We start from the raw sequence: 21,712 nt of genomic DNA on the forward strand, positions 1-21,712 counted from the left end.
AGAGTGTGTTATTATCACCCTTTTTAGCATTAGCGTTTGTCAGTAACTGTTGCCCTTGAAACAGAATGATAAACTTTTGATTTTATTATATTTTATTCTTTCTTCTATACATAATGTATTTTTACAATGGGTACACAGCACCTTTAATATGATACTGAAATGCAAATACGAAAACAGCCGTCTAAAGCTGATCAAATTGGAGCAGTGTCAGAATATAATCATGCACTTAATTAACGAATGTTTTAACGAAAATTTACCACCTTTAAAAACTGCACAACATACTTTTTGGAGACCAGCATACTTTCAGAAAATATGTTGTTAATAGTATACTGTACATTAATTTTGCATACCAAAATTTCAATGTAAATCAAATACACCATCATCATATTTCAAGAATGCATGCGAATGAATAGAATTTACAAACGAGCAAAAATCGTTACATATTTTGGAAGAAACATGAGGAAAATGGTAAAAGAAAACGATACCGGCGCTGTAGTGTCATATCTATAAAGAATATTTCTTTCTTGATACTTAACCATACTCGACTGAAAAGTCGGTATCATTCTACAGTTTTTTTTTCTCATAAGTTGCATTGCTCATTATCTGTATTTTGTAACTTTAAGAAAATAGGACGGGTTATTACTGAATATAATTGTAAAAACACTGTGCGACTTGCAATTTTCATATGTCATTCATAGCAAACAGTTCTAAGAGTTGGACAGATATAAAATATACCTTTTTGTAATCCTTAAGACATTTTCAAAGAAAACACAAAACAAGTGATACATTAGAAGATAGTGTACAGGTGCGTTCCAATACTTTTGTATTACTGTATATCAGGAAATGGACTTGTTATAATTCTGTAACATATAGTGCCCTCCAAAAGTCTGGAAAAATAATCTCTTTTCATAGACAACATGCCCTTTTATGATAAATAAAATCTATAAGAAGATCCCATAGAACGCAACCAAGTATTGTGTCTGTTCTTGAAACGTTAAGAAATTTGCAACACCCTACAACATAACACGCAACCAAGCAAAATAATCAAGTCTGTTCGTGAGTTCAATACAGAGTAAGCACTGTAGTCCGCCGCTATATTTAACAGAACATTCTACAAAAATATTAAATAAATATCACTTTACAATGTTGTAGCTTGGCTCTCTCAAAGGCGAAAGTTAGGAGGAAGCATGTTTCTTTTTGTCAACTTTGGCATGTTGTTGTAGCAAGTTGTCCTATCTAAACCCATTGAAGCCGTTAATGATAACTCTGTCTGGTTAATCTTATCCCTGCTAAATTACGTGTATGTTTGCTCACTGGTCTTGGGTTCACTGATTAAACTAACGCGTTATATAATTTTCCGTTAAGGTTTGCGGGTAAGCATAGAGCGGTCAGAATAGGGTGTATCGAAGGCAACTATTGTTTGAACTGTTTCCAAGTCCATACTCCTTTCATTGAATTTACTCAGTGGCTGTGAATTGAGATGACAAACCATCATTTATGTCTATTGAATTACAACCAGATAAAAAGAATTTTGCCTGTGTCAGGTAAGTTATTTTGGGTATACATTCGGTATAATATTTATGTGCAAAAACTGTCATTTCATATGCTTAATTTCCTTTGTCGCGGAGGCACTTCTGTCACGGTTGGAAGTACAAGAGCTGTGGCCATTCTTTCTTTTAAGTACCTGTGCTGTTCATTCGTTCTGCTCACTTTAAGTTTACTCGATATGTTCGGAAAAGTAGTTTTTTGTGTTGCTTCAGTATCTAATTTCGGTTCAGTTACACGTGTCAGTTCCGATTTGGAAACGTCACTTTCATTATTTTCTTGTTTGTATTTTGATACTTTGTCTAGATTAGAATCTGATATGCTGAATATCTTTGATTTCATCAAATTCGACTTTCGCCTTTTTCTCAACTGACTTTTTTCAGGTTTCTTTGGTTTTTTATTATGTCTATTTGACTGAGTTACAATACAGCCACCATCTAGTCTCGGTAAATTCATGGATTGTATAGTTCTTTTCATATGAATAGCACCTGTGGTTTCAAAATTGAAATTGTCATGAGTTAGTTCTCTTTTCAGCTGTTTCATGTGTAGCATGCACCCATCTGTGTATTTCTTCAGTTTGTGAACTTCCATGTTTTCATCGTAATATTCTAGTTGACCTTTTTCATCTTCCAAGCGCAATAAATCCGAGGTTAATTGAAGGCGATCACGTGAAAGTAATCTAAGTTGGTTGTACCAAAGCTTGTCAATTTTCTGTAATTTCAGGTCGAGAACTTTTTGGTGCCGTTCATTCTGAATGAATGCATCTGTAGGGTCGTACTGTTTTTGTTTGTGCCAAGCCATTCTGATATTTTTTCTGTTTGGAATAGAAAGAAGACATAGTCAAAGTATAGCCTTAGTTGTTTTTTGTCACCTGTGGACGAGTGGTTATGATTGCTGAAACTCGAATAGAATCAAGTGCTCCCCACCCCCTTCATGTGTGTCCAGCTCCAACAAACTCGTAACGCTCATGTAAAAAAATAATGTCAGACTATGAATTAATGCCAGTGTGACTAAAACTCCAGCAAAAAATATAGTATACAAATCTGCCTCCAGCTCCCTCTACCCCATCCTCTAGTAGGAAATAATGCCTGACTATGAATGTCAATGTGACTAAAACTCCTAACAAAGATATAAAGTATACAAATCTGCTTCCAGCTTCCTCAGCCCTATCCTCGCGAAGGAAAAAATACCTGACTAGTAATGCCAATTTGACTATAACTCCAACCACAAATATTATAAACTTTACAAATCTGTGTCCAGCTCTCCCAAACACTACCCTCATGTATGAAATAATGTCAGACTAGGAATGTCAATGTGACTAAAACTCCCAACAAAAAATAAAAAGTATACAAATCTGTTTGCAGCACCCGTATGACACTGCATGGTCAATCCAATTGCTCGTCAGATAAGCTTATGAGCGTTTTCAAATTAAATGTCCATTTTACCTCAATTTAATATATTTTGGGAGAATATGTCCAACATTTCACTTACTGAACAAATTACGGATTTCGTTTAATTCTTCATTCATTTAAAAAAAAAACTGCCTTGTATCGTTCAGCGTCAATATTTTTGTGAAGCAATTTCAATGGCAAGTAAATGACAAATATAGGATTATCCTCTGAATCAGCCTGCCAATGATCAAAACAAATAGCTACACTCCTTCAACTTCAGGGTATTACAGGATTAAAATTTTGATCTTATGAATACAAAAAAGATTAAATTATTAAATTACTGTGCACAAACTTTAAGTGACAATACACTCACTAAATGGTGAACGTAAATCTGTCTTTTGTATGATATAAGACAATGACCCTCTTTCAAAAAACGAATGTTTTATTTCATAAGTGTTATTTTGTAGTTGTTGGGCAAAACCTTCGTGAGTTTTAATTCTCTGTATTATAACTGCACATTACGCCACATTTAATACTTGGATTATTTTCTTCATTTCCGATCTAACCCGGAATTTTGATGACCAGATAACATCGATAAGTCAAACTATGACTTGGGTACAGGCGATATGTTTGCATATTCACTCTCGATGCTTTTTCCCACCTAACGAAGTCATATAATGCAGTTCCTGATTTCTTCTTGTAGCAGTTAAGGACCAGGTAAATCATTAAAGTCTTATAACGTTATCTTGAAAACCCCTTTACAAAAAATAACTTGTTGGCTCATTAATATATATCAAAAAGATGTATGGTGTTTATTAACATTTTTTTGAAGTAAACTATTGTTATAATATGACAATCTTACCTCTCAATTAGTAAATTCCATGTTATTGTCCGAAACACATTGTGTAGTTGTTATGTATAACATGGAATGACTTCAGGACTGTCTATCTCCTAATATTTCATCTGTATTCTCCAGCAGAATGTCATGGTGATTTGCGTTAAAGACACTCCATTGATCATACAAAAGACTGTTCAAATTCACATCGAATTGGTGGTTCAGATACCCTTGTCATACAATTAATTATATATAACCATCATGTTCACCTTTTGAAACACTGTTTTCATTGAAAGAAGGAACAAATGAAAAGACGTTTTGAATGAATTAAAGACAGCGTAGATTGAAATAAATAATGAATTAGATAGTGCGATTGGAACGTATTCAATTATAAGATCCAATCTGTAGTATTTAGTTACTTACATTTTCAATATGACACGACATTGAATCGATTAGGATTACGTCCATATCAGTTTCTGGTTTTCAATAGTAATTAATACATTTTTCTTTATACAATAAGTAGGATAATCATTATTAAATTGGTTAATACGAACGTGTGCTAATCTTAACGATTATTTGGCTAATTAAAAGCTGTAAAAGAAAATGTAATGGAAGTGTATGTGCTGTGTTTGATGCGAAACTTTAACTTTTATTTTTTCAGGGACTTAGCTGCCCTACGCCGTAAAATACTTTGAACAAGTGTATTTTTCTGGTCCTTTTGGAACTACCGAGTCCTTCCGAATGACTTTACGATAGTGTTAAAAGCCGGTGGTAGGAAGCGTGACGAGTTTTGTACATCTCGTCTCATGAACAGACACCATCAAACCGAGTCAGCTTTTTATTTCGCTAGGTTTCTTTATCTGCTTCCAAAAGATCTTACATCCGTGGTATAAGATTACTCTTCTGCTGTAAATGACGTATAATGAACCAAATCCGTAGCAGATTCACACAGTAATTTATACTTTTACGTAGAACTGTGTTCAAGTAAAAAAGTTCTTCTTTATTCCTTGCTTTACTGAAATAAAATGGCCGCAGTTGGTAAAACAAAACCGGACCTCGTAAATTTGATTGCCTTTATTACGTCATTATATATTTCCTGTTTATGGACATAAATATCCTGCGCATTAAATATGCTACTGTTAGAATAAAGTGCAATAAGAAAGTCATTTGTTTGATTTTATTTTTCAAACTATTTGTTGAATAAGAGGGTGAATCAGTAAATTCTGTCACTAACGGTCTTCCATAGAAACCATTGTACATTACAGCATGGGAAACGGATACCTGTGAAATATCAATTCAGTCCAGTTGCAGTTGACCAAGTTAGCCATTGTTGAATTATGCACTCTCATATATAGTGGCTATATTTCAATGTTATGATAAAACGTAAAGAAAATATAGAAAATTCAGGGCTTACACTAATGCCTGGGTTTCTTTGTTGGTATTTCCAAAAAGAGACATGTTCTGGATTGTGTCGTATCCATGGTACATTTGTAGCAACGTTAAGAACAGTTTTTCGTTTGGGGTCAAAATGGTCTTCAAGACAGTAACCGTCGAGGCATGCCATAACTTGCAGCAACAAAGGAAAACGGTGCTGCCGTTAAAGGTATGGTAGAAGAAGATGGTCGACATACTATTTCCCAAAATAGCTCAGACTACTGGCATTTCAGAAAGGACTGTCTATCATAGATTTTGAAGTTAAAGGTTTATGCTAGATGGGACAAACTATGGCATTACAAACAATGGCCGGGTAAATGTCAGGCCACTGCAAAAAGGACAAAAAGTGTATATCAAAGGGAGACAACTGTGCAGCATTTAGGTCATGGATAGCAAGCCACCAAAAGGGGAGAATATTTTGCAAGGATGACGTGAAATTTGTCTGAAAGATAATTTAGACATACGAATGGCAGAATTATTTGAATCACCCTCGAATGGCATTCAAGAAGGGTTATAGATACAGATGAGAATATCCGGCTCTTGGGTAACTGTTTACGAAGTAACTCAGCAGAATCTCCTGTTCTGTACCCTCAAGCTGCACCTACAACCAATGAAATAATCTTAAAGGTTTCGATTAATACATGAAACACAGTGTACATTGATACATCTACATTAAACCGTTAGACGACAGTTTTTGTCCGGCCTTATATCGGCATAGTTTTACTTTTTTTATGAAATTAACGTATTTATTCAACGTTCTAATATGAAAAAAGATCATGTTTATTGTCATTAACACGTGATGTCACATATTATTCGGAACCATTGAAGAGTGCTACCATATTTGATCTACGATTTTATATAACAGAAATCTGGCACACTGTGAATCGACTCGTCGCGTACTTCTTAATTACTCCACGGAAACAGCTGTATCGATATTTTTAAGTATGATAGCTATAGATTTGTAATTATAGACCTGAATACTCCAATTAGAACCTGTGGTCGTATAATAATAAAAACAAAATACATGTATATTATAAACGATTCAGTTATTTATTTAAAGCAAAGGTAACATAACGATTCAGTTATTTAAATGTAACAAGGATATAATTCATTTAAAACAACACAATGTACACAGCGAGACAGTAAATAATTTAATTAAAGAAAAGATGTATAAAATTGAATTGAAACAATCACAAGCAATGTAATTAATAATCATCCGATTGTGTAGAATGTTCATCTAGTTTGGTGTACCGCATTTCAGTTGGTACTGCACTATCGAGTCTTGTTACTTCCATTTCTGCGTCACCGAGTCTCTTAAATCTGTCTTCTCTCTTGTACGTAAATGCAACAAATATTACTGCAATAACAAACACCGATGTTGCTGATACCTGCAGTGTATACAGCGTTGTCCTTGGTCCATAGTTTTGGTACAAGGCACCTTCAATCCAAATATATAACATATGCCCAAGCCCGACCATAAACACTATCAAAGTAAGAACCATTCCACCGACTTCGATCTGTGTGTTTGCATACGATATTCCAGCTGGAAAGAGGGGTGCTACCAAGAAGCCAACGAGTGCAGTAAAAGCCCAGAGAATCGCTTTGTTTCTTGCAGAAAATACATCAAGAAGAGTTACCGCAAGAAGGTTCAAAGATACGTCAGCTAATAATAAAGTCCTAATATGAACAAAATGTGACAACACTGCGCCGAGGAAGCGGCCTATAGTGAAACTTCCCCAGTATGCCGTGTCCAAATATGAGGCTTCATTTCGGGGAAAATGAAGCTCATCAACAGAAAATGTTCTGATGAAGTTTCCAAAAAGCTGTTCACCTCCGACCAAATTCAAGAAATACAGAGCTATCATAATGAACACAAATGCGCCAAATTTAAAGGAACCTCCGGCATATGTTGCAGGATTGATGGTGTCTATCACTTTGTTTAATTTGCTGATTTTAGATGGTTTTTCAGTGTCAAAGGAGATATACTGATCTCTGTCCTTCATAAAACAGCACTTTATAAACGGATAAATCAGAAATGGCGATGACAACATTAACGAAACTAAGCCAATGGTAACATAAGCGTATTGTACACGTGTCTCTTCAACAATGACGTAAGACTCTGAGTTCGGGACACCTTTGTTTCCTTCCGCAGTAGCATTATTTTGACTGAAATCTAACACGGCCAGAAAGGGATTTGCAATTAGCGGTGCAGCTACTGCACCTATACCGAATCCCATGTGTGTAGCATGCATAGGTGATGGTGCTTTCTCTTTCCACATTTCCAGGATTATTCTTTGACCAGCTGTAAAAATAAAGTAGTGAATAATAATCTGTACTGAATGAAAAAAAAATAGAAGGATATATATTGTTAATATATTGTTATACATTGTATGCAATTTACGAAACTTTTAATGCCCTCCCCCAAATCCCCCAATCCGCTCAAATATCTGTGCAAAAGCCTTTCCTATCACTTATATTGTTGTATTACTAAAACATGCTTTTAAATTTTTCACATATTTAGAAATATATTTGAATTAACATTTTAAAAAAATAGCAAAGTCAAGTGATGCTGTGATATAACGGCCTCAACCAAATTTTAAAAAAGTCACAAAAATATACATAAAATTTCTATAACTTACAAACGAGAGAATTGTGACTAAAACAAAAAGAAACTTCTTTATCCTATCATATCTTGGAAATAAATGTTAATATGTTTTGATCTTTGACTGTGTCTTTGGAAAGTCAACATGTTCTCTTCTGTATCCTTATAAATGTTTATTTAATATGGTACCTATGGTGGCATATTTCTGCCACGATATAGCTAGGTAGCTCGCGATACTTCAAAAAGTTATTTGATAAATCGAAGTTTTCTGAAAAGATTATCTCAATAGTGGAAGGTTTCCTGGAAATAATATTGCGATAATCTTATTATTTTTCTCAGTATTTTTTGTGTAAGTGCCCACAACTGCCATTTATTAGCTAGATTAGCTTTCTCTGTACTTTCAGAAATTATCTTGTTATTTCGAACTTTTCTGACAAGTTTATCGCAATAGCAATTTCCTGGAAATAAAAAGCATATTGAGATAAAATAATTTATTGGCATAATGTTTTCAGAAAAAACTTTGCTGAAAAGTTTAAAATATTATCGTGATAGTTACCGAGCATCTCGTGGCAGTTCCAAGCATTAACGCGAAATTTTGACCTAAAACGTTTTCAGAAAATAAATAAAAATATCTAGAAAATATTATTTATTGTTGAAATGTTTTCAGAAAAAAATGCACACTTTTCTGGAAAGTTTACAAATTATCGAGATAGTATGGCGGGTTATTTCTATCGCGATAGATAACTAGGTACCTATCGCGATACTTCAAAAATTTATCTAGCTTAAACGAAGTTTTTTGAAAAGATTATCTCAATAGTGGAAGGTTTCCTTGAAGTATTATTGTGATTATTTAAATTATTTTCTCGATACTTTTTCTGTAAGTGTCCACAACTGACATTTATTAGCTAGATTACCCATTCTCGATACTTTCAGAAATTATCTCGATATTTCAAACTTTTCTGAAAAGTTTATCGCAAAATCCCAAAAACGTGTAGAACTACCAAAAGTGAATAGAAATATATACACGCCATGCACGATGACGTCATTATTGCTTTGAATGCGTTCGATGACTTACTAAAAGCATTTTTGTCACTAATATACATGATTTGTCACGGAATGGCCCATCGTTTGTTTATCGTTCAGGGACTCGTGATGTCATATTTAAAGCTTTCTCAGAACGGATAATTGGTGGATTACATGGAAATGAATTTGTACCTTTAATACAGTTGTGAAACATTTAAATAAGTCTCTAAATTGAAACTTTTACAGTTTTAGGGTTTTTCGATGGACTGCAGAATTATCACACTAAAAGTATACAAATACAGAATTTTGTTTATATGCTTCCAAAGGATCTTCTTATAGATTTTATTCAAATGTTTATTACTATAATTTCTTTTCTTAGATTTTGGAAGTACCAGAGTTGTAACACTTACAAACATTTACTATACCAGCAGCAGATCCAAGCAAAAAGAACATAAACCATAAAACGGAGAGGCTCCCCACGTATGGCATTGACACTATAGTAAATGTAGCAAGCAGCTGGGCCCCAGTGACTAGCAAAATTTTCCACGTGCCAAGCATATCCACAAATATTCCACCAATGAGAGCACCAAAGAAAATGCCTACGCCCTGTGCAGAAACCGATCGGGCTATCTCTTCAGAATTTGAATCGAAATGAATTCGAAGATCCAGCATTGTCGGTCCACCAATTTCCATATAAAGACCCTGAAAAAATAATTTTGACTATTTTCATGGTTTTGTACAATGAGCAAATGTTTCAACTGTTGCGTTAAGATCAGTCCAGTGACACTTTGATTACCACAGAAGAACACTGCATCCAGGTTAAAGTTAATGTTGCCTAATTTTTTTTGTTGTTGTTTTTTGTTGGTTTTATTTTTTGTTGGTTTTTTTTTTTTTGCACAACGGGAAATAAATTTCATTTCATATTTTGAGTTAAATTTTAGAGAAATTAGACCAGACAAAAAGGAATGACGAATACAATATGATATTGAAATTGACGTTGATTAAAGGGGGTGGGGCATGATGAGGGGTGTTGTACATTTCATTACCTCTCGTGAACAGATTCAGTCAAACTGATATTATCAGATTTATATCGAGAAATATGCACAAGTTCTGCAAGGGCGATAAAGCGCAACTTAATAGTGCAATATTTATTTTGCAAATTCTTGATGCTGAATAAAATTTAAAATCATTTAAGATCATTGACGTCATAATTGACTTTCAATTTAAAAACGTCCGATAGTTAATCGGAGTGCAAGTTCCTTTAGCTAATTAAAATGCGAAGCTTAAATATATACAGTAAAGGCTCTCTAATTTTTAAATTTTATACTACTAAACTTTCTGACAGGACCTCGGGACATGACAAAAAGTTTTAAGGTTTAGCAGGCTATCACCAATTCACAGAAATGTTTGGTAAAGGAACAACATGTTTACCATCAATCTACCTGTCTAATACATGTTTAACCTTACTGTATTATAATGCAATTGCATCAGAACATAGACATGTAACAGTTCTTTAAAAATGGTGAGTGTTTAAAGGCGTTGAACTGTTCAGAAGTATGGCCCCTTCATGCAGTCCCTTTCCAGAATTCAATACATATGTGAGCAAATTGATGATTCTTTTGTAGGCGTTGGTATATATTTTATATGCTGTTTAATTTTCATGTAAAACAACTCTTTCTTTCTATGATTTGGTGATATTTTTTCCAAAACGACCTAACTCGTAAACAAATGTAGGTTATATTTTGTATGCCTGGTCATGTGCGTGAAATTAGCCAGAGCAGCCAGAGTTTAGCCAGAGTTCAGCCAGAGTTCAGCCGGAGTTTAGCCAGAGTAGCCAGAGAAGTCATAACTCTGGTTACTCTGGCTGGCCAGAGTAGCCAGAGTTCAGCCAGGGAAGTCATAGCTCTGGTTACTCTGGCTGGCCAGAGTAGTCAGAGTTCAGCCAGAGTAGTCAGAATTCTGGTTACTCTGGCTGGCCAGAGTAGCCAAAGTTCAGCAAGAGTAGCTAGAGTTCATCCAGTACACAGAACTCTGGTTACTCTGGCGGGCCAGAGTAGCCAAAATTCAACCAGGGTAGGCAGAGTTTCTAGATTTTTAACATGTTCTGGCTACTCCGGTCAGCCAAAGTAGCCACAGTAGCCCGAGTCACCAGGATATCATTTGCTCTGGTTGCTCTGGCTGTTTCTTACAGAGTAGCCAGAGTTCAGCCAGAGTAGCTAGAGTTTCTAGGATTTTAACATGTGATTAGCCAGAGTAACCAGGTACCATGTTCGCAAAATATTTTCAGTCCTAGCTAAGTTTAGTTATGAAACTTAATATGTCATTTCTATCTTAATAGCGTATTTATTTTCAGGTACATGTGTTTTTTACTTTCAGTTATGTGCCTTTTTTCAACAGAAGGAATATGAGACAATACACTGGGGATAAAATATGCCATGAATAAGATCCAGAATGGGTCAATGCAAAACAAAAGACCATGACAGCCAGGTCGCACTGCACTAAATCACAGTCCAGTGTGGTATGGCATACAGCCGTATAAGTACTGAAGATCCAGGTTGGATCGGTGTCGCTTCGTCGTATCTACCCTTCGTGGGAGGCAGGCTACTTTGTAAAATTACAACTTATATAAAAGAAAACATACCTAAGCATTATTTACAATGTATATAAATAGACAGCCTTTGCATATACCTGTTTATTTTATTTTTTATTTTTTTTTTTTTTTTTTTTGAAAGTGTCATTTTTTATGATTCGTGTTACTCTTAACTTTGTTCGAAAATAATGCCGTCTTACTGTTTCTTTGTTGTTGTTGTTGTTGTTGTTATTTTATTTGATATTTTTAGGCTTGTTTTAAAGATTTTCAATCTACCAGAAATATATAGACCTGTTCGCTTTTATCTTTGTGAATTTCAGCCTTCATATACCAGACACACAACACGCAACAGGTCTAACTTTTTATTTACATTATAATTATATACAACAGTTAGTGCAACCTGATCATGTATAATATGATTTTTATGGAAAAGGGTCATATATTTTAAAACTGGCTCTGGTTTACATGTTTGTCTGTATTTTCTCTGGCTGTTCTGGCCAGAGTAACCAGAACCCGTGCGTATTTCTGTTATTCCTTGTTACTTTGGCCAGCTAGAGTAGCCAGACCATGCAAAAATTATGAAACAGGCTGTCCTGGTCAGCCACAATAACCAGAGTTCTGATTACTCTGGCTACTCTGGCAACAGGTTTTACTGTATTTTCTTTGGCTATTTCTGATTAGCAGGGTAGCTAGTACCAATGGCCATCTCGGAAATTTTGGCTGTTCTGGCTAGCCAGAGTAGTCAGAGCAAATGAAATCATGGTCACTCTGACTACTCTGGCTGACCAGAGTAGCTAGAACATATTAAAATCCTAGAACGTCTGACTACATTGGCTGCTGTCTGAAAAATAAGACAATTTTTTGAAGTCAAACCTAAGAGAACCAAAAGGGTAATTTCGCAATAGGTATAACAGTTTTTTTCTCTGGCTATTCGGGCTAGCCTGAGTAGCTAGAACCAATGGACATCTCGGAAGTTCTGGCTGTTCTGGCTAGCCAAAGTAGCTAGAGCAACTGACATCCTGGTTACTTGGCTACTCTGACCAGCCAGAGTAACCAGGTTTCTTGCTACTATGGCTGAACTCTGGCTACTCTGGCTAAACTCTGGCTGAACTCTGGCCAGCCATAGTGACCAGAGTTCTGGCTACTCTAAATAGCCACTTGAAAATAGTTATTAACTTGAAATTCAGTTTTAAACATGCTGTTTAGATAGAAATGACATATGAGTCGCGCCATGAGAAAACAAACACAGTGGGTTTGAGACCAGAATGGATCCAGGCCAGCCTGCGCGTCAGAATCCATACTGTTCGCTAACAGATTCTCCAAGTCCAATACGTTTTAAAAGCGAACAACATGGATCCTGACTAGACTGTGTGGATGCGCAGCCGGTTCTGGATCCACGCTGGTCGCAAAGCCACTATGTTTGTTTTCACATGGCACGGCTCAATTATTAAATTTCATAATCAAATTCAGCTAAGACTGAAAAACTTTTGTGAACATGGGACCTAGTTACTCTGGCTACTCTGGCTGACCAGAGTTGCAAAACATGTTAAAATCCTACAAACTATGGCTACTCTGGCCAGCCAAAGTAACCAGGGCAAATGAAATCCTGGTGACTAGGGCTACTCCGGATACTCTGGCTGACTAGAGTAGTCAGAACATGTTAGAATCCTAGAAACTCTTGCTACTATGGCTGAACTTTGGCTGAACTCTGGCTACTCTGGTTGAACTGTGGCTACTCTGGCCAGCCAGTCAGAGTAACAAGAGTTCTGGCTACTCTGACTACTCTAAATAGCCACTTGAAAATATTAATTAACTTGAAATTCAGTTTAAGCATGCTATTTAGATAGAAATAACATATTAAGTTACATAATCAAATTCAGCTAAGACGGAAAATGTTTTGTGAACCAGGTTACTCTGGCTATTTTTAAAACCCTAGAAACTCTGGCTACTCTGGCTAGCCATACTAACCGAAGCAAATAAAATCCAGGCGACTCGGGCTATTCTGGATACTATGGCTGACCAGAGTAGCCAGAATATTTTAACATCCTAGAAACTCTGGCTTTTCTTGCTGAACTCTGGCTACTCTGGCCAGTCAGAGTAACCAGAGTTCTGGCTACTCTGGCTGAACTCTGGCTACTCTGGCCAGCTAGAGTAACCAGAGTTATGGCTTCTCTTGCTGAACTCTGCATGGCTACTCTGGCCAGCCAGAGTAACCAGAGTTATGATTTCTCTGACTGAACTCTGGCTGAGCTCTGGCTACTCCGGCCAGCCAGAGTAACCAGAGTTACGACTTCTCTGGCTACTCTGGCTGAACTCTGGCTACTCTGGCCAGCCAGAGTAACCAGAGTTCTGACTTCTCTGGCTACTCTGGCTAAGCTCTGGCTAAACTCTGGCTGAACTCTGGCTGCTCTGGCTAATTTCACGCACATTGCCTGGTCAGTCGTTTAGGAAAAATGCTTAGGTTTAGCCGGAAAGGCACTTGCTCCGGCAATCAATTAATCAAACAGAAATCACTTAAATCACTTACCATCGAAACCCATGCCGAAATCAACATTACGGTGACTATCTTTTTATGTCGGTTTTCCATGGCTTATATTTCCGGTTGTCTGCTTACTGTCTATAAACTTATAAAATATACAAATTGAGAGCAATTTGATATATTACATACTCCTTAATTAATTTTATCCCGTTGGTGTACTTCATATCTTCAGGCTTACATATCTTTATAGATAGTTGATAGTTTTTCTTTTATTGATTTTTGACATTCTACAACAGTATTAAACATTTTTATACACATCCGGTTTGGTATTTTTGGTATAAACATATACAATATAAACATATTTTGTCATGGTCTCTGGTTTTTCTATACCGAGGTTTTATAATATCCCGCGTGTCAGTCGTTTACTTTTGAATCAATGTTTCGATACCGAGGTTTTATAATATCACGCGTGTCAGCCGTTTACTTTTGAATCAATGTTTCGTCTGAAAAGACGACAGCTAGCCTACCTCAGGCAACGCTTTTAGTGTGTAAATGAATATCATAAATATGAGATATTATTTGAAATAGATTCGATATAATATATGTTTAGTTTAATTTATAGGCTTTTTTCGTGAGGTACGGCATGAAAATAGATCGAAAATGTATGCGCAATACTTTGGATAACCATTTTTATTAAATAATTGTTTAAATTGTATAATGATTCAAGAAATTAGAAAATAGTTTTTGATCTGCTATCGCCCCGGTTGACAATATGTTTCTCAGATTTGTATTATCTGCTAACAAACTGACATGTATTTGCTATTTAAGATATTACACAGAGAATGGTAGTATATGTACCAGTCGCTTCAATTTTTCCAAATACAAATATACGTTTCCACTATGTTTTAATACATGTAGTTAGGAATATAAATGTTTTCAAAAATGAATGGAAAACAACAGCAAATAAATCAATTCTGTCTGACGAAGACCGTACCACAGATACAAATGGCAACCGCATGAATGATGATAAGATTGCCTGCGTGTACATAATACTATTGTAAGCCTATAAACATCTGTTGCATTATTAGTTTTACCTACAAACACAAACAAGATTGATCACGAGATACCAGTTTATCAAATGAAAATGTTATTGCTTATTTTGATCGTAGCTATGGAAAGCCATAGCTGTCTTCTAATGTTATTATAAACATCACATAAACAACATGATGATTTTAAAGATACCGCACTATCAAATGAAAGCATCGCATATACAGTTTAAGATACCACACTATCAAATGAAAGCATCGCATATACAGTTTAAGATACCGCACTATCAAAGGAAAGCATCGCATATACATCTGAAGGCACCTCATATATTATGTTAAAAACATTGCTCATACTGATGAAAAGACACCTAATATACAACGTAACGCTCATCATTAGACAAGCTGCTAGTCTGATAATAAATTTATTTTATCATATTTTCATTTTCAGTCAATGAACTTTCATTCTGAAAAATACTACCTGTTGAATATCTTGCTATAGACTCATACAGTCGGCAGTAAGAGAATACCAATTTAACATAAATATAAGAGGACTGAGTATTATTGGCAAAAAATGTAAGGACTGTAACCAGTCTAGCGCTTCACTGCTGAAATAAGTACAGCATAAAGTGCTATATATCATCACCAGAAGGCAGCAATGGCTTTCCATACGTAGCTGTGCTACAGTCTTAATTAACACAGCAATCGATATACATTTATTCAAATACGTGTACGTTCTATCTGTTAAATACATATTTTTCCTCATCTGATCAATACTTATATGATATACAGTATCTGAGAAAAAAAAAATCGTTCTCCTATGTAAAAATATTTATACATGTCAGAGCGCAATGTTAGTTGGAATTGCACATTTTCTTGAATATTTTTAAATAACTTCATAAAAACTCAACAGGGTACAAACTTTTTTATTTTCAGGAGTTTTTTTAACTGGTCTATATTTCTAAATCAAGACCATCTATTCACAAGATTTTGATCAATGAGAAATCGCCATAAATATCAGGCAAATATCTTGCAGAGCATTTTGTATGTATTATTCTGTAAAGTAATAGTTTTATGTCAGTAACTGATAAATGTTCAATGAATAAAAGTTAAGATCCATAGAAAAACAGCATCATATTCGTGTACACATGATATAATATAACACATATTCGTTAAGTTGGTCTGATATTCAAAGCAACCCGCGCAAATTGATTTAAGAAGCTGATGTTTAGTACAATTAATGTCTTAATTTATAATATCGTTATATTGCTTTTATATCTTCTTAATTACTGAACAGCCATAAAAATGAAGATTTTTAAATATATTTGTGGAAGATTTTACAAAATTAATTTGCATGGAAACCATGTGTGAAAATTAAGTTTAATTGCGTTTCAGAAATTTCGAATGTATTTCGAATTCGTGTATATTTCAATCAATATGGCGTAAAAATGTTTGTTTCCGGTATCCCGACCTACCCTAAATTTTTGACCCGACCCTAAATGTTGTTATGGCCTTGGAGAGTAATTTTTTCAACTTTTTGACAAAAAGTTGCAAAACTGCACTTTTCATGCTTTAAACGTGGTCAATGATGTTAGAAATCAACTTACTGATGCGCTAACGGCATAACCCGGCCCCCTATTTGTATTCATTTTTTGACACAAAAATAATTTCCGAAAAGTCTCCCTTAATAAAAAAATTTCCGACCTACCTACCCCAATTATTTTGAACATGTTACCGGAAACAAAGAATTTTTTAGGCCTATGCACATATTTAGTTTTTGTCTTCTAGTATCTTCCTACAAAGATGTCATCACTTTATAAATATCGAAACTTGGTTTGATTTATTTTTATTAAAAAGACTGAGACGCGCGCTATAAATACCAAGGTTGGATGAAATCCAGCATTTGGGTACATGAGAATATGTTCCAGCCAATGAACCACCTTTTAACATAGTTGATCCAACAACTCTTGACACAAGAATACTAAAGATGTTATCATTAGCGATTCATAAGTAAAGCTGTGGGTTTAAAGTTCCTAATCAGCTATAAGTTACACACAACCTATATACACACAGCAAATATACATAAACTGATCTGGATTAGCATAAATACATGCTATTTAAATACGTGCTATTTAACGTCTGAGAATATAAGATCTAATCATTGAGTAGATCCGGAATAATTATGAACTGTTTACCGTGTAAAAGGAATAATAACATTAATATAGCTGACAAATACTGTGTTGAATGTCAGGAATATTTTTGTAAAACATGTGTACGAATGCACGAGAATTTCTCTATACTTGCTCAACATACACTGCTCGAGATCACCGACGGAACTGAAACTGGAAGAGAAGAATCGCAGAAGCTAACAGGTTCAACAGTGCTTCAAGTGCCGACGGAAAGATGTTTAAAACATCCAGCAAAAAGTATAGACATGTACTGCAGAACACACGATATCGTCGGCTGTTCAGTTTGTTTTACCCCTCATTACAAGTAAGATTTTTCTTTTACTGGTATCTCACGTATGTATATTATGAAAGTAATATAGGGAAAATTGAATGTAAACGATAAAGAATTTATTACAGGAATGATATTTGATATGAACTCATTGATTCAATGAGATTACTTAACTTGAACAGACGTAAATATACACATTACATGTATATTGATCTATTCGTATATACCTCAGTTTTTACGAACTTATGACAATTACTTCCTCATTCGCATAAACAGTTTATTTAATAAGTAAACTTTGTAAATATTAGTATTCGAAGCAATCACTTGAAACAGGATTTATGTGAAAAGTGTACATGTATACATATATTATATTTGTATAGCATTATTAAACCACCTAGATAAAAGCCGTAGCTAAATATCATTCATTTCGTGCTGATACTGTAAACAATACTACATTTTATTTTGATAGTTGTATCAAATAGCTTGACTTTCACACTTTAAATCAAATCTATCCTTTTCATATAAATGTATGCTCGTAATGTATTTTTTCTACAAACCATGTGCGATAAAAAGTAATATTTTCCTTTTAAAAATTGGAATTTAGGGATATTGGCATTTGAAATCCTGTCTTATGACTATTGTTTGTGTCACAAGTCCTGTACATTAAAGCTGACAACATAAAGTACATTATTGTATTACATTTCAGGGGCTGTGACGATATTCATTACGTACCAGATATTGCTCAGGAATTGTTTAGTACAGATGCTCTTCAGAAATCTGTATCTGAACTTACTGCCAGTAAAGAAAAATTGGAACAGTTGATGGAAGCATGCCTCACTGCCACGAATCAATTGGCGAAAATGAAGACTGCGTGTTTGGACAAGCTAAAGGCTTTCCGAAATGAGATAAATGAAATAGTTGATGAATTAGAAAGTAAGACGACAAAGGAAATTGAACAAAAGTATAACCACTTAGACAGGAAGCTTTGTAATGATAAACGGTCTATAGATGCGGTAGTACATAAGATGGAAAAGCAACTTGCACGGCTGAAAGTTACTGACAGTAATAAATCCACTTTATTTGTTTCTGAAAAACTTTGCAAAAATTTAGCGTCAGCCGCCGATGATTTACACAGATGTGTGGGTAAACCTTCAAAGAAAACAAAATTATTTTTCAAAGGTGATTCTTCCATCCAGACGTACCTCAACCGTCTTTCGTCGCTTGGGTATGTTCGTGATCAGAAAATCGCTTTCAGCTCTATTAAAGAAAAGACAACTCATGACATCAAAGTAGACGATGATGCAGATACTTGTAACATTTGGGGCACCTGCATAACCGGAGACGACAACATACTCATAGCTGATAACACTAACAACAAATTGAAATTATTAGACAAACAAACATACGAAGTGAAGAGCTTTTGTAGTCTTTCAGCGTCACCAAGGTCATTGTGCAGGGTAAGTGAGTGGGAAGCCGCTGTTAGCTTGAGTAATAGAGTGATTCAGTTTGTCGAAACCAAAGACACACTTACATTAACTAGAACTCTACAAATGGAGCACAACTGTTTTGGACTTGCACTAACCAAAGGCAACATCTATATATCTGATGGCAGTCAGAATGTGTATGTGTACGACATGGACGGTAAATTACAAAGAACTATCTTTCAAGATAACAACGGAGAAACCATATTCTCAGAGAGCCGTGACATTACCGTCAGTGATGATAGTGCTAAAATTCATGTAGCGGATAGCAGAAAAGGTCTGATTACTCTAAGTATTGAAGGAAACGTGTTATGGCAATATACTGGGTCAGAACTGAAAGGTGCATATGGCGTGTGCACAGATGGTGATGGCAATCTTCTGATTACTGGAATTTTGTCACATAATGTAATGCTTATGAGTCAAACTGGGGAGAAAATTGGTCCGATAATCAATGCATCTGACGGTATACAAAGCCCAGTTTCTGTATGCTTCGACCAACGTAAATCAAGGGTTCTGGTCACTAAAAATGGCAACCATTTGATCGCTTTTGAATTTGATTAAAACTGTAGCAGGAAAAATAAAAAGAAAACTGATTATTTGTATATTTTTCTGTTCCGTTCAAAAGTGACCAATGACACAATCACCTCGTTGTTATGTATGACGTTGTATTGTAACATGGCCATATTTGTTTTCCTGTAGTGCTGGACGTTCGGATAAAAAAAATTCTACAATGTAGAATTGATTAATAAAATCTGTAAAAAAAAAAAACCTTTGGAAGCAAAGAATGCAACCAAGAAGAATAATAGCAGACTCGGTTTGATTGATTTTTCAAAACTTCAAAATATACTTAGAAAATTCGGCAAAAAAAGATAGGGTCGATTTTTGCATACTTTGTAATTAAGGGTAAATATCTCAAAACAAAGCACACGGACCTATAGATCTACATTTTATTTCACTATATAATAGGCCATATGTTTATTTATGACTGTGAGAACTTTCATTAAAAACTACATTGTAGAACAATTTCTGTTCGAGAAAATGTAATGAAAATTGTGATTTTCCCATAGACTCTTGTTATGTTGAGGTCCAAATTTTTCAGATCAGTCTAGCAAAAAATGAAGCACATGACTCTATCATTTTTTACTCGCTGATTTTTTCTAAATATATTCTGAAGTTTTGAAAAATCAGGGTTTAATCTAATTTTACGTTGTAGATAAAATTTTGCTTCGGACGTGCAGAACTACCTTAAACAAAGAAGACTGAGACTCTGTCGTTAAATATTATGCAACAAAATCACTGTTTGTAAATCACAATTATTACGTCATTGGGTCAAAAGCACAGAAACAAGCAAATATTTGGTGGATGCCGTCAAGGATGTAAATAATAATCTTTGATATCGTGTTAGAATCGAAATGATATACTTCAAACCATGCTTATAAATAAAATCATTTGTCTTTCATATGCGTATTTTTACATTGCTCCCTTTACAAACTTAAAGTTATTAATTTATTCAACGACAAGTGCACTGCTTGCGACATATTTTTTCTTGATAAGATAACCCTCTAAATATTGTAGGGATAATGCATGTTTTTTCGTGTTATAGCATTTGCAGAATCCCGACGGATTGATTGATAAGCAACTTATGCACCCCTTCCTGTGTAAACAAACGTTGACTTGACTTATAAAGAAACTACGGGGGTTGTTCAATAAAAACGTAGATTGTCGCTCCAGCTTTGTCCTCTTTATGCGCAATTTAATATAACTCACTGGTACCGTTATAACCAGTAACATGTCCAATTGCAATTGTAATTATTGAAAAAGAACGACTATATGTTGTTTAATAACCATAGCAACGCGCTAGCGGCTCAGTCGACATTTTTGGCGTCTTAAATGTATAAAGATCAGTAACTGCGAATAAATTACATTACTTTTAGCAAAAGCAAATCGCATTAACATTGTGAGTATACCCTTTAAGTGATGTATCTGTAAAATGTAGTCAATCGGTCATTCAAATTTACAATTAACAACTTTTGGTCTAGGGAAGCTGTATATGGTCTTGCATAAAATGACGTCACATAAACATCTGTAAATCTGAGCAAAACATGAAATAATACAAGATTTTTGGTAAACAGAGACTGCAACTTTTGAATTACGGTAGAAAACAAGAATTTTAGTTGATCTATCTTAAAAGACATCTCAAAAACCCATTAGCATTAATTCAATAGTACAAATATGAATAGTCTGTTTTATATTCCCAGTGAATGATAAAAGAAACCCAGTATCAACATGCTTTAGTCAAATGTATGTCTTTTTACATTAAACAAGTGTGATATCTTGTTGAAAATGAATATTTATATTCTTCAAATGATGCGCTGAATTTTAATATAAAAAAATGTTTGTAAATTTTCAAAAGATATAAAACATTATTAAATTAATAACTAATAATTTTGTAACCAAAGTTGACGTTTATGGAGACGTCGCTGACGTGGGCCGCATAGCATATCCCTTTCTTTAACAACTGATCATAGCACAAATTAACATAATGCATGGTAACATAATTTCAGATTTGGTTTCAAAGTCATATAAACGTAAGACGTTTTTATGGGCTAGTTTTGAAGTTATGGTATCGGTTTACGTATTTATTGAATGACCTGTCATCCATCAATAATTTTGTAATAGGAACCAAGAAGTTTTTAAAGTGGAAACTAACAATGGGGTGCGCATATCACAGCCTTGACATCACAGCTTAAAATGTACACGAAATTGGCTTTCGTAATATGATATGTATTTATATTGTCATACAAATCCCCTACAAAAAAAATCATAACGGTA

General features: G+C 34.8%; 3 protein-coding genes across 3 annotated transcripts; 1 reads left to right on the plus strand and 2 right to left on the minus strand.

Moving 5' to 3' along the window:
* Nucleotides 1-78: 78 nt before the first annotated feature.
* LOC128556322 (uncharacterized) lies at nucleotides 79-4,052 on the minus strand. Its single transcript, XM_053540999.1, has 2 exons — nucleotides 3,799-4,052; nucleotides 79-2,359 (listed from the first exon to the last, which is right to left on the minus strand). The coding sequence occupies exon 2, from the start codon at nucleotides 2,344-2,346 to the stop codon at nucleotides 1,600-1,602; it is 747 nt and encodes a 248-aa protein (XP_053396974.1). The 5' UTR covers nucleotides 2,347-2,359; nucleotides 3,799-4,052; the 3' UTR covers nucleotides 79-1,599.
* A 2,182-nt stretch (nucleotides 4,053-6,234) lies between these two features.
* On the minus strand, nucleotides 6,235-14,340 carry LOC123551512 (sodium-dependent glucose transporter 1-like). Its single transcript, XM_045340499.2, has 3 exons — nucleotides 13,948-14,340; nucleotides 9,241-9,532; nucleotides 6,235-7,507 (listed from the first exon to the last, which is right to left on the minus strand). Exons 1-3 carry the CDS (start codon nucleotides 14,005-14,007, stop codon nucleotides 6,411-6,413), a joined length of 1,449 nt encoding a protein of 482 aa, XP_045196434.1. The 5' UTR covers nucleotides 14,008-14,340; the 3' UTR covers nucleotides 6,235-6,410.
* A 2,594-nt stretch (nucleotides 14,341-16,934) lies between these two features.
* Nucleotides 16,935-20,339, plus strand: LOC123551513 (uncharacterized). Its single transcript, XM_045340500.2, has 2 exons — nucleotides 16,935-17,435; nucleotides 18,106-20,339. The coding sequence occupies exons 1-2, from the start codon at nucleotides 17,125-17,127 to the stop codon at nucleotides 19,439-19,441; spliced, it is 1,647 nt and encodes a 548-aa protein (XP_045196435.2). The 5' UTR covers nucleotides 16,935-17,124; the 3' UTR covers nucleotides 19,442-20,339.
* Nucleotides 20,340-21,712: the final 1,373 nt, after the last annotated feature.

This window comes from Mercenaria mercenaria, chromosome 4, assembly GCF_021730395.1.
Source record: "Mercenaria mercenaria strain notata chromosome 4, MADL_Memer_1, whole genome shotgun sequence".
In the NCBI taxonomy this organism is placed as follows: domain Eukaryota; kingdom Metazoa; phylum Mollusca; class Bivalvia; order Venerida; family Veneridae; genus Mercenaria; species Mercenaria mercenaria.

Excerpts from the sequence above, each read along its gene's own strand:
- LOC128556322 (XM_053540999.1), bottom strand. The coding sequence starts at position 2,346 with ATGGCTTGGCACAAACAAAAACAGTACGACCCTACAGATGCATTCATT.
- LOC123551513 (XM_045340500.2), top strand. The coding sequence starts at position 17,125 with ATGAACTGTTTACCGTGTAAAAGGAATAATAACATTAATATAGCTGAC. Across the intron at positions 17,436-18,105 it reads TGTTTTACCCCTCATTACAA|GGGCTGTGACGATATTCATT; the intron begins GTAAGATTTTTC and ends ATTACATTTCAG.
- LOC123551512 (XM_045340499.2), bottom strand. The coding sequence starts at position 14,007 with ATGGAAAACCGACATAAAAAGATAGTCACCGTAATGTTGATTTCGGCA. Across the intron at positions 9,533-13,947 it reads TTTCGGCATGGGTTTCGATG|GGTCTTTATATGGAAATTGG; the intron begins GTAAGTGATTTA and ends TTATTTTTTCAG. Across the intron at positions 7,508-9,240 it reads TGCTGGTATAGTAAATGTTT|CTGGTCAAAGAATAATCCTG; the intron begins GTAAGTGTTACA and ends TTATTTTTACAG.